The sequence below is a fragment of the Jaculus jaculus genome, chromosome 5, assembly GCF_020740685.1.
Source record: "Jaculus jaculus isolate mJacJac1 chromosome 5, mJacJac1.mat.Y.cur, whole genome shotgun sequence".
Classification (NCBI taxonomy): Eukaryota; Metazoa; Chordata; class Mammalia; order Rodentia; family Dipodidae; genus Jaculus; species Jaculus jaculus.
This window is the reverse complement of record NC_059106.1, coordinates 113,596,055-113,607,186: the sequence shown is the minus strand read 5'-3', so window position 1 is coordinate 113,607,186 and position 11,132 is coordinate 113,596,055. Positions and strand designations below refer to the sequence as shown.

The following is an 11,132-nucleotide window of genomic DNA, read 5'->3' as shown; positions in this document are numbered from 1 at the left end:
GGAGCTCAGGATGCCAGCCTGGCCAAATTAAGACCTAGAACTGGGACTTTCCGGAAACTGGCTCAAGTTCACAATGTCCTGAGAGGAACAATGCAGGGAGGAAGGGAGCAGCGGACACAGCCATTGGCAGCACATCCTGCCCAGGGCCCACAAAAACCTTCAAAACAAACAGACATTGCAGTCCAAGTCAACCTTCAGTTTCTCTTCCACAGAGATCTCTCATCTCAGTTGCAAGCTTTTGGGCTGAGAAATACTCAGAATAGCCAAAATGGTTCATCCCTAGGAACCAAGATTACAATTCACTCCTTGCTAAGGATCTAAATCCAAGCATCACATCAAGATAGGACTCACAGACTGGCCTGCAAGCCTCTCCGTGGCTCCCTGGAAGCCGGCCTGTTCTACAGTGGATGGGAGGTGGAAAAGCTGCTTACTGCAGAGCCTCTGAGGCTGAAATGGATAGAGCAGTGTCTCAGGGTCTGTGCTGTGTCAGGGGTACAAGGCCAAGCCTGTCTACACATACGAGGCAGGGCTGCTTGAGATCAACAGTTCCAGCCTAGTGCCATCCTCAAGGTGAGAGAGTGGAGAAGGGGTCTCCAGCACAGGGCTTGGCTGAGCAGTTACTGGCCCAATGTCCGACTGCACCTGGACCTTTGGGCCCTCTGCCTTAGTTTACATAGAGGTAAGAAAGACTAGAATCCTGCCTTTCCTGGTCCTGGAAGGCTGGGGCAGAGCCACAGCACACCTGAGGCACTTTCACTCATTACAAAGGACAATCCTCTATGTGTAAACATACAAATGTGCATGCACGCACACACACACACATACACTGTGGTGGTTTATATTGTCAACTGGACAGGACCTAGAATAATCTGTGAGGGATTATGTAAATTAGGTCAGATTAGCCTCTGCACATGTCTGGACTGTCTATGAAGGAGAGAGCTGGCTGAGCAACAGCATTTATCACTCTGCTTCCTCATGGTGGGCTGAATGTGAGCAGCTGTTGCAAGCTCCAGTGGCTGTGTGTGCTCCTCACCATGATGGACCCTGGGAGTGTAAGCTGAAATAAACTCTTCCTCCCCTAAACTGATTTTTGTCAGTTTTTTTTCGAGGTAGGGTCTCACTCTAGTACAGGCTAACCTGAAACTCACAGGGATCCCCCTATCTCTGCCGCACAAGTGCAGGGATTGAAGATGTGCATCATTCCCCCTTTTTTTGTCCCAGCAATAAGAAAGTAACTAATATGGCCACAGTCCCCATCAGCCCAGGCATGGAAAAGGATAGTAACAACAGTGATTTAGTTATACAAACAAGCTTTACTGGGTGACTGGGTAATAACAGGTGGCTGTAGGCCACAGACCTATGGTGAAAAAAGCCACAACTTGGTACTGAGTATTGGTGTCTGAGGAGAGAAAACCTATACCAGGGTGTGTGAAGAGCTCCAGGCTATGCAGGCTAGCCCCACAGCAGACAAACCCACAACAGAGTGGTAGCTAGGTCCTGTCAGGGAGCCCAGCCAGGCCACTGGTACCATGGTCATCTTGCTTGCTGTACCCTGTGCTCCTATGTCAACTGCCTCCCGAAGCAGGTTAGGGAGGGAGCTTGTGGCCAAGTCACAGGTAAGAGGGTAGAGAGTGGGAAGGGTCCGCAGAGGCCTGGAGCCAGTCACAGAGCAAGACTGGGCCACATGGTCTCACCCCTTCTACTGACACCCTCCCCTGCAATCAGCAGGGGTGTAGGGCACTGAACTGGTTGCTGGGTACCAAGGGGTGGAAGATGTGAATGCCTGCTGGTGAAAGGGAAGTAGGAGCCATGGTGGACACTATTCTAGAGCTAGGAGAACTTTGGCCTTCACCCAGCACCACCTATGCCCACTAACTTGGCTCAGGAAGGTGGCTTGCCTTAGACTAGCTAGACAACAAGGGGCATGGCAAGATGCAGAACAGGTCAGATTTGGTGCTCCCAGCCTGGCATTGTTCTTCACTAGGAGGATCTGGGGATCCCAGAGCCTCACAGCAGCAAACAACTGGCCTGCAAGGTCTCAAAGCTCCTGGACCCAACTGGGCCCTTTCAACCTTGTCAAGCAGGAGAGAGCCAAGGAATAAAATGACTGCAGTGTGAAAAACTATCATGTTTTATGAAACGTTGGTTTTAAATGTGAAGAATATATCCAAGGAAGACCATTTAACATTCTGTGCTCCATGTAGCTTCATTCACTCAGTAGGAAGTCTGAGGCATGGGGCCCACCCTGGTGCACAGCTCCATTGCTCTGGGCTGGCTGCTCTACTGGAGAAGGGCACTGAACAAGTTCAGACCCTGCAGCTAAGCAGGGCCTTGCAGCATAATCCTGACAATGGTATACCACATGGGGAATAGAAGGCAGCATTCCAAACTCCAGGCAAACTCTGAATGATGCTGTGGTCCATTTTGCTGAGAGCTGCAATGGTAGATGCTACCTTAAGGGGGCCATGGGCTGGCCAGGTCCCTCCTGAGAAGGAAGGGGATGTTAGGGCTGGGCCTGGCTTCTCCCCTTAGCACTGGAAACCAAAGGAGGCTCTGAATGAACCTGTCAGGTCAATCTGGATGGTTGGCCTCTTTTGCTCAGAGTCCTCCTTGGGCCTCAGCAGCCAGCCACGGCACTGGCATTCCCTTATTCTAGCCCAGGCTCAGGCTAGTCAGGCCCTCCTTCCTATGTTGGGCTGCCAGAGCCAGCGGGTACAAGTGGGTAAGAGGTTTCTCTGGCCCAGAGGACATTGACATGGGGACCTCTTGGGTCTCATTCCACCTTGGGGACAAATTCCTATGCAGCAAGGCATGCCCACACTTACTCTCCACAGCAGGTTGGGCTGGGACAATGTGGCCTTTGATCCCTATGGTACCCTCCCCTCATTGAGCTCGTAGCACAGGAGAAAAGGAAATGATGTAGAAGTGGGTCCTGTGGCCCAGGCTTCCACCTCCATCCAGAGTTGCAGGTCCTGGCCCTGAAGGCAGAGCCCACTTACTCACAGACAGGCCTACCCAGGAAGGTGTGGCAGTCCCAGGCCCAGCAGGGCTGAAGGTCAAAAGAGGCTGGGTGCAGACTGAGCAGGCATGTCATGATCCTGGATATACTGCAAGATGTCCATTTCATCCATGGCTTGGATCTGTTGCTGCTTCTGTGTTCCTACAGCAGCTTCAGCTGGGTCCTTGGAGCAGGGCAGGGCTGGTTTTCTGGGCAATGCAGGTTTAGCTGCTACTGTGGGCTTAGGCTTGGGCTGGATCTGGGGCTTGGGTTTGGATTCAGCTCCCAGGTTCAGAATCTGGTCCAAGTCCTCTTCAATTCTAGGGAACCAGATGGAGCAGACTTGAGCATGACCATCCCTAAAGAGGAGCAAAGGCTCCAGGCAATGCCATTCCCCACACGGGAGCCAAGCAGCTACTGGGAGCACTTCTGCCTCAAGCCAAAGCCTCACCCCTGTACCACCTCATCAGTGCTGAGAAGCCCAAGGGCAGGCGCTGTACCCTCCACCCTCATGGCAACAAGGACAGGGCCAATCCCCAAGCAGGGACCCCAAAGTAAGCCTACTGGTCTCTTAGGGAACTTTCATTCTGACCCTTCAGAAGTAACTGGCCAGGCTAGGGAAATGGCTCAGTTGGTAAAGTGCTTGCCCCTTGCAACTCATGTTTATCACTAAATGCATTCCTGAGCTGTGCAGGGTCAGGTGAGACTCAGGTGCAGTGGGCAGAGGACCTGTGGCCACCGGGCCTCTTCATGCTGTGGTCTCTCACCTGAAGGACAGGAAGAACAGCATTACCTGGCAGGCTTTCCCAGCACTATGTGAAGGCTGTGGGCAAGACTAACTTCTACCCCGTACCTGGCAGCTGCTTAGCACGTAGACTCAGGGTATTCTCCCTCCCTGGTCCTTAGTCTGCCCACCAGCAAGGACCATATTGTGTTCCCAACCTCACAAGGATCCCTGTAAGGACCACATGGGGTAAGATAACACATGGGAAGAGCTTCACAAATCAGAGAGAATGTCTCTCATACTGACCTCCAGTGACAGCCAAAGGGGCTGAACAGAGCACACATCAGATATGAAGAAGCCTCCAAATAGGTGGCTCAGCCTAGCTGGCCAGGTAGGATCTGGTAATGACAGGGTCCAAGAAGCAGTTGCTGAGCACTAGAGAAAGACATGCCAAAGCAGGCTAGAAAGGCTGTCTAAGGAAAGGAAGGAGGGTGAGCCTGGCATAACCTGGGAAGATCCTGGAGAAGGGAGTGGCAGAGAGCAAAGGTTGGGCAGTGGGAATGAGTATGAGAAGGAGGAGACACACAGGCCCTCATGGGGGCTCTCTGCCCCAGACAGCATGAGTAGTCCAGCTCAGATGTCAGCAGGACTGAAGAAGGGCAGGAGTAGATGGGAAGTGTGTTTGGTCAGAACAATGCTCTGGCCCTGCAAGGCCAGGCAGAAGCCTGGCTGAGCACAGAGGTGTCCTGACTTCATTTTCATTGTAAAGTGGAGTGCAAGGGACCAGGAAAAGCTTAGAATTTTTCTCAGACAGAAGCCTTTAGTAAAATAAAGCAGTAGCTAAAAGCCAAAGCCACGATTCTTTAGATCAAGTCGCAGGGCTCGGGGAATGGCTCAGTGGGTAAAGTCCTTGCCATACAAGCAAAATACCTGAGTTTGGATCCCCAGTGTCCATGTAAAATGTCAGACGTGGTGTGTGCATGAAATCCTAGCACTAGGGAGGCAGAAACAGGGAACTCTCAGAGCTCACTCACTAGCTAGTCTAGCTGAATCAGAAGCACTGGGCTCAATGAGATCCCGTCTCTGAGAACAAGGTGGAAGGCACCTGAGGAAGAACCCCATGTCATCCTCTGCCTTCATGTGCATAAGCATACAGATGCACCTGCACACACGTGTGTCCACACACTTACAAACACCACACACACTTAAAAAAATCAAAACCCAACAAAAATAGGAGGATTGCCTTGAGTTCAAGGTCAGCCTGGACTACAGTGAGACTCCTTTGAAAAGATATGAGCTAGTCAAGTTGGATTTCCTCAGGTGGGAGGGATATCATGGTGGCTAACCACAGCGTGGAATTCTGGTGGCGACCTGGGCTTCCTCTTTCCATTTGGGCTTCCTGAGTCATGCTGGAACATGTCTCACTAACATGAAGCCCAGCTCTGCTCTCTCCCAGATCCAGCTGGTGTAAGGTCAACCGGTGAGGGAGGCAAGAACATCCTGGAACCCTAATCCATTCCTTGTCCCAAGCCCCACAAGGACAGATTCAGCTATAGATCATACTGAAGGTTTCTAAGATGCCAAAACCCTGCTTTGAGTACAACTCCACATTGATGCCTAAGGCAAGTGACTCCCTGACAGGGGGGTGAAAGCATCAATTAATAAATATTAACATTAAAACAAAGTCCAATTATTGGGCTGGAGAGAACGCTTAGTGGTTAAAGTGCTTGTTTGATTCCCCAGTACCCATGTAAAGTCAGATGCATACAGTGGTACAGGCATCTAGAATTTGTTTGTAGTGGTTACAGGCCCCTGTGTGCCCATTCTCTCTCTTTAATAGATAAACAAATAAAATATTTCTAAAATAAAAAAAAAAAAAGCCTAAGTATTGCCTGAACAGGAACGGAACAGACACAAAGAAGAAAATCTGGCTCTTGCTCTCAAAAAGCTGTTTTTACCACCAGATGTCTGTTAGATGAAGACAGGATACAAGGTTCACACTCTTTTAAGCAGCTCCCCAAGGGCTGTGCAAGTTGCTGAGGCAGGACAAAGGAAGGGTCCCAGGGATTGGTAAGGACAGGAAGTGGTGCATGCTGTTTGCTTGGTGGTACAGGCCTGCAGGAGTCCCGCTTAAAGCTGGTCTCACCTGGCTTCAGAACCCTGTGAAGAGAGCCTTATCACACCTCTCAGTACCATGCTTGTAGAATGTGGAAAGCAGAAGCATTAGAATATGCTCTGCTGGAAAGGTCCCACGAGGGCTGTCCCACTGGGATTGGGCCCAGCCTGGCCAAATTGGCTGGGATTGGCTTCCCTGTGCCTTAATTTCCTCCCCAATGGAATAACAATGATCCTGGTTCCTCCCAGCTGGCTGGGATGTCAGGAGCAAGGACACATTATGAGAGAATGAACAGATGCCAGGGGCCTTGGGGACGTGTAACTACAAGAAGTCATCATGGTGACTCAGGCTTGGCAGGCACTTAAGGAGCTGTCTAATAGCTGGAGGCTGCTAACGAGGGGTGCCGATGACAGCCTTCAGGGACCACACATCCTGGTGCCATATAAAACGATTCCTGGAAAGAGGCAGCTCTGCCTCCCGCGAAATCGCCAACATACCCCACAACCTGGAGGCAGGAATGGGGAGATGGGAAGACACAAGCATATGGAGGCAGGCCAACAGTCAGAGGCCAGGGAGAACCCACAGCCTGAGGCGGAAGACAGTGGGTCACCTAGCCTCCTCCCCAGTGCTCAGAGATTTCAAAGGAGAGGACAGACCCAAACAGAAGCAGGAGTGATAGCCATGAGCAGGTGGCTTCTCTCATTGTTTTAGTTGTGCAGAGTAGAACCCACTTTAAAGGGCACTTGAGTAAGTAAGTTAATGGTAAAAAGCCTTCATTGCAGGACAGACAATTTCTCAGGAAACTGTAGTAGACTTCCAACATTGACCTTCATGTAATGGTTTAATCCAGGCTTCCCCTCCTTCTCATAGGAGCCTTGTGGACAGGGCCACTTGTGTCTTTGCTCCCTCTGAATAAGTCACATGCTGTTAAAGGTCAGTATTTTGTTTTTGGTTTTTTGAGGTCAGGTTCAGGCTGACCTGGAATTCACTCCATAGTTCCAGGCTGGCCTTGAACTCACAATGATCCTCCTACCTCTGCCTCCCAAGTGCTGGGATTAAGTGTGTGTGCCACCATGCCCAATTAAGGGTCACTTTTGTACTTTCCCAAACCTACTTATGCCATTTGTGTCTGCTCTTGAAACTGTGTAACTAGTTTTTATGTTATACAAACTGTTGAAATATAATTGTGCAAAGAAAGAGTGACTGAACACATTTTCTTTGTGGAACCATTGGATGCTCTGGTTGCTGATCCTCCCAAATCTCATTCACTACCCCTGAACCATTCACGACTTCCGGATGTGGGCAGGCCTGGATTCCTCCCTTGAGGCCGTGGCTGGTTAACTGCTCCCATAACAGGGTGAGTCCTTAACCCAGAGCTGAGATGCTCGTCTGCGAACAGTGGTACCTGAACAGCTCCTTGGAGGCATCCCTATGTCCTAGACAGGATATGGGTCCCCCATCCTCATAGGCAGCTGGCAGCAGTAAGGGGTCACCCAGAGGGACAGCTCCACCAAGGTCAGGGTCATCAAACAGCTTCAGGGCTGTGGGAGGAGCAGCAGAGTGGTCAGAGAAGTCTTGTTCTGTCCTCAGCTGACAGGAGCAGTCCCCAGCAAGCCTCTCACAACACCCAGGAGAGCGAGTTTCCAGGGAACAGAGCCATGGTACAGGCAGGAGGACAGAGAGACTGCAGTTCTGAGGGGTTGCACTGCCTGTTCACCCCAACCCGGCTCCTTTCTAGTCCTCAAGGGTTTCCCACTGCTTCATGGGAAGTGGCCTCTCAGCACACCACATCAGGCTTCCCAGCTCCAGTGTGACTACATCCCAGAGTTTCTCCATTGCAGCATGGTCTTCCATTCAGCAGATACTACTGAATATCATATACTGGCCAGGGATCCCTCTGTTGAGTTTAGGGTAAAGAGAAGTAACTAGCAGACACTACCCTGCTACCTACTACCCTGGGGAGGCTAGGTCTCTCTATTCCTTTCTCACCTGAGTTGCTTCCAGCTACCCTCTGGGAGCCCACACCATGGCTTCTTCCTGGAGTGCGTTTCCCCAGCAGACCTGCCTATTTCTGCCGATCTTTTGAAATCCAGTTCGGGCATTGCCCTGTTACTGCAATCCTACCAAGTACATCTTTCCTGCCGTCCTGTGGAAACCCACATTTCTGCAAACCCCTGGCACAGAAGCATGCTGTGCTACAATTTACTTTATATTTGTGTGTGTGTGTGTGTGTGTGTGAGAGAGAGAGAGAGAGAGAGAGGGAAAGAACTGTCCCACCAGGGCCTCTACCCACTGCAATGAACTCCTGACGTGTGTACTACCATGTGCGCATACATCACCTTGTGTGTCTGGCTTACGTGGGTTCTAGAGAATCATACTTGGATCCTTAGGTCTTGCAGGCAAGTGCCTAACCATTAAGCCTGTGCTGCAATTTTTAGGGAAGGTCCTGAGGACGGACACTTGAGCCTGGCCCTCCCTTGGTTTATGCTCACTAAGTGCTGGCTGAATCAATGGGTGGTATGAACTTCTTCCCTGGGGAGGGGAACCCAGGCAGGCATGGGGAAAGTCAGGCCACAGAGAGTGGAGAAGCCCCAAAGCCACTGAGCTTCTCCTCTGCCAGCTCTGCACAAAGCCCTGCAGTAAGTCTAGGGAGGCAATGCAAACTCATTAAAATCACAGGCCTACATATGCCCATGGTGGCCCTGCATCCTCTTCCACTAAATGGTGTCTGGAAGCTTGGGTGACCATGTGGTTGCAGATGTAACCAAAGCACCATGTCTCCAAGCAACAAAGAAAACCATCATTGTCCTCTCTGTAGGATGATTAGAATTAATGTACAGCCCTAAAATGTTCCTAGAGGTTGGGACACCAGGTATGAGGCTTGATTTCTTCAGAGGAAAACCTCCATATGCCAAATCTATATCCAATCTAAATGGGACAACAATGAGACCTACATTCTATTCACATGTGCCAGGTCCAAGGCCTGCTCAGTGACAGAGGCAGTCACTGAACAGGCACTGAGAACCAAGGGAACTCACTCTGGGGTGTACTTACAGTCCCCTGGTGTGTTTTCTGAAGTCTTCTGGAGGGACAGCTTCCTGTCTGGGCCGAAAAGCGCTTCATCAGAGTCCGCCTCCTCATCAAAGATGGTGAGCCGGGGTGAGGGCTTGGGTTTCATAGCCACTTCTGGGCATTTCTTGGGCTTCTTGGAGCTAGAGACAAAAACACAAGGATTTATTTTTTCTTATTTTTAATTTACTTTCAAGGAGAGAGAGAGAGAGAGAGAGAAAGAATGGGTATGTCAAGGCTTCTAGCCACTGCAAATGCACTCCAGATGCATGGGCCACTTTGTGCATCTGGCTTTACATGGATACTGGGGAACTGAACCCAGGTCCCTAGGCATTTGCAGGCAAGTGTCTTAACTGCTGAGCCTTCTCTCCAGCCCTAGAGGAGACAAGCAAGTAAATGGAAGAGGCAAGAAGAAGGTTTGGGTGAGGAACAGCTTTGCTAAGATCTGACAGCAGAGTAGGGAGACTGACTGCTACTGGAGTAGTTGACCAATGTGCTCAGGGTCTGGGTGGTAGTGGGAAGGACAGGGAGAAGAAGCAAATGGCTATCTGAACTGAACACTGGCCAGGTATCACTTAACCTAGAAGCCTTACTCAGACCTCACACCACAGTGTGGTCATGGGTCTAATAACATGCTGTGCTGGTTTGAATTAGTATCATGTATTGAATGTTTGGTCTCCAGCGGATGGCAGTTTGGGAGGTGAAGGCTTCATTGGGGTGTGTTGCTAGGAGCAGGCTTTCAGGGTGTTAGAGTCAGCTTCCCCTTGCTAAAGCTCACTCACTCTCGTGCTGCGTTTTCCACCTTCGGTGGCAGAAGTGATGTCTGGCCTGTGTTCATGACATGCTTTCCTCTGCCATTGTGGAGCTTCCTTTTGAGACTACTAGCCAGAATAAAACCTTTCCTCCTATCAGCTGCTTTGTCGCAGAAACCATAAGGGAAATCAACACAAGCTCTTAGAGGTGGAGTAACTGCCAGGTCTTAGTGCCTGGGAAGCCAGGCTCAGAGGGCTGCATTCCATAGCCACTTGGACATGGGGTGGATATGGTCTGAGATCCAAACATGAGGGAAGGACCTGAGGAGCAAGAAGCAGCTCTGGGAACCCATGTCACCCTCTTATCAGTGTTAAAACTGCCACCTTCTAGTGAACACTGTGGGCCCCCTAGGCAGCCTGTTCCTTTAGGAAGTCCTTCATGGACTCAGCTCTGTTTGGCTCTGCCACCCATGGGCCCTGTTATATACATTCTATGACTGGCTGATGAGGCCCCATTCTATGTCATCTGTAGCAGGAAACTGAGGGGGTATCAGATGGAGGCTTCTGGAGTGTACCAGAGGGCTGCCTCTTGGTCTAGGTGGATGTGTAAATGTTAATGTGGCTAGATGCACACAATCTGTACCACAATAACCATCTCTCTTTTTTTTTTTTGTTTGTTTGTTTTTGTTTTCTTCAAGCTAGGGTCTCACTCTAGCCCAGGCTGACCTGGAACTCACTATGTAGTCTCAGGGTGGCCTTGAACTCACAACGAACCTCCTACCTCTGCCTCCTGAGTGCTGGGATTAAAGGTGTGCACCACCACGCCTGGCTAATAGTCACCTCTTAATAAACAACTTGGATTAATTTTGACAAGCTGACCCAGCTCACAGTCCCTGCATACACCAACAATAGGCTTTTTATTAGAAAGTGGGATTGCATGAGCCTGTCTGCTTGACAGGCGTTTCATTAGACTGAGGTTACATCTGAGCTCATGCTGGCAAGATTGTGGCAAACTGTAGAGGCTGGCCCTGCCTGAAACTGACACAGACTGGCTTCTGGAAGATTAAAAAAAGCAGATCCCTGAGTTCTGTGGTCAGTCTCATCTAGGTGACCATTCCTATGGCTTGGATGGGGGCTGACTTTTGGGAGAATCTTAGCCCGGCCTGCAGCTGCAGCTAAGAGGGGAGAATCCACAGAAGCTGGAAGCAGTTCAGGCCAGAGTCCTGGCAGGAGACATCAATCAGGTCTACTTCGCTAGATGAGGAAGCTGAGTTTGGAGCAGCAGAATGTGTGCTGGAGGCCCCGGAGCGAGCTGGAGCTGGAATGCAAGCGTTCACCTCTCATGGTCCTATGGTTTTGTCCCCTTCCAATGTACTGTGTGCAGAAAGGTGATAGGGAACAGGGCAGGGATCACTGGTTGACCCTGCTGTCCTTTGGGGAGGTACACAGATCCAGTCCCAGCTCCTGAACTTT

General features: G+C 50.5%; 1 protein-coding gene across 1 annotated transcript in view; it reads right to left on the bottom strand.

The window, feature by feature from the left end:
• Nucleotides 1-1,293: 1,293 nt before the first annotated feature.
• Nucleotides 1,294-11,132, bottom strand: part of Hs1bp3 (HCLS1 binding protein 3) — a 30,957-nt gene continuing 21,118 nt past the window's right edge. Inside the window, exons 5-7 of the mRNA XM_004663764.2 lie at nucleotides 8,893-9,050; nucleotides 7,244-7,379; nucleotides 1,294-3,318 (exon numbers count right to left, since the gene is read on the bottom strand). Coding sequence (XP_004663821.2) covers nucleotides 3,057-3,318; nucleotides 7,244-7,379; nucleotides 8,893-9,050 — 556 coding nt within the window. The 3' untranslated portion in view covers nucleotides 1,294-3,056. The remainder of the gene's footprint in view (nucleotides 3,319-7,243; nucleotides 7,380-8,892; nucleotides 9,051-11,132) is intronic.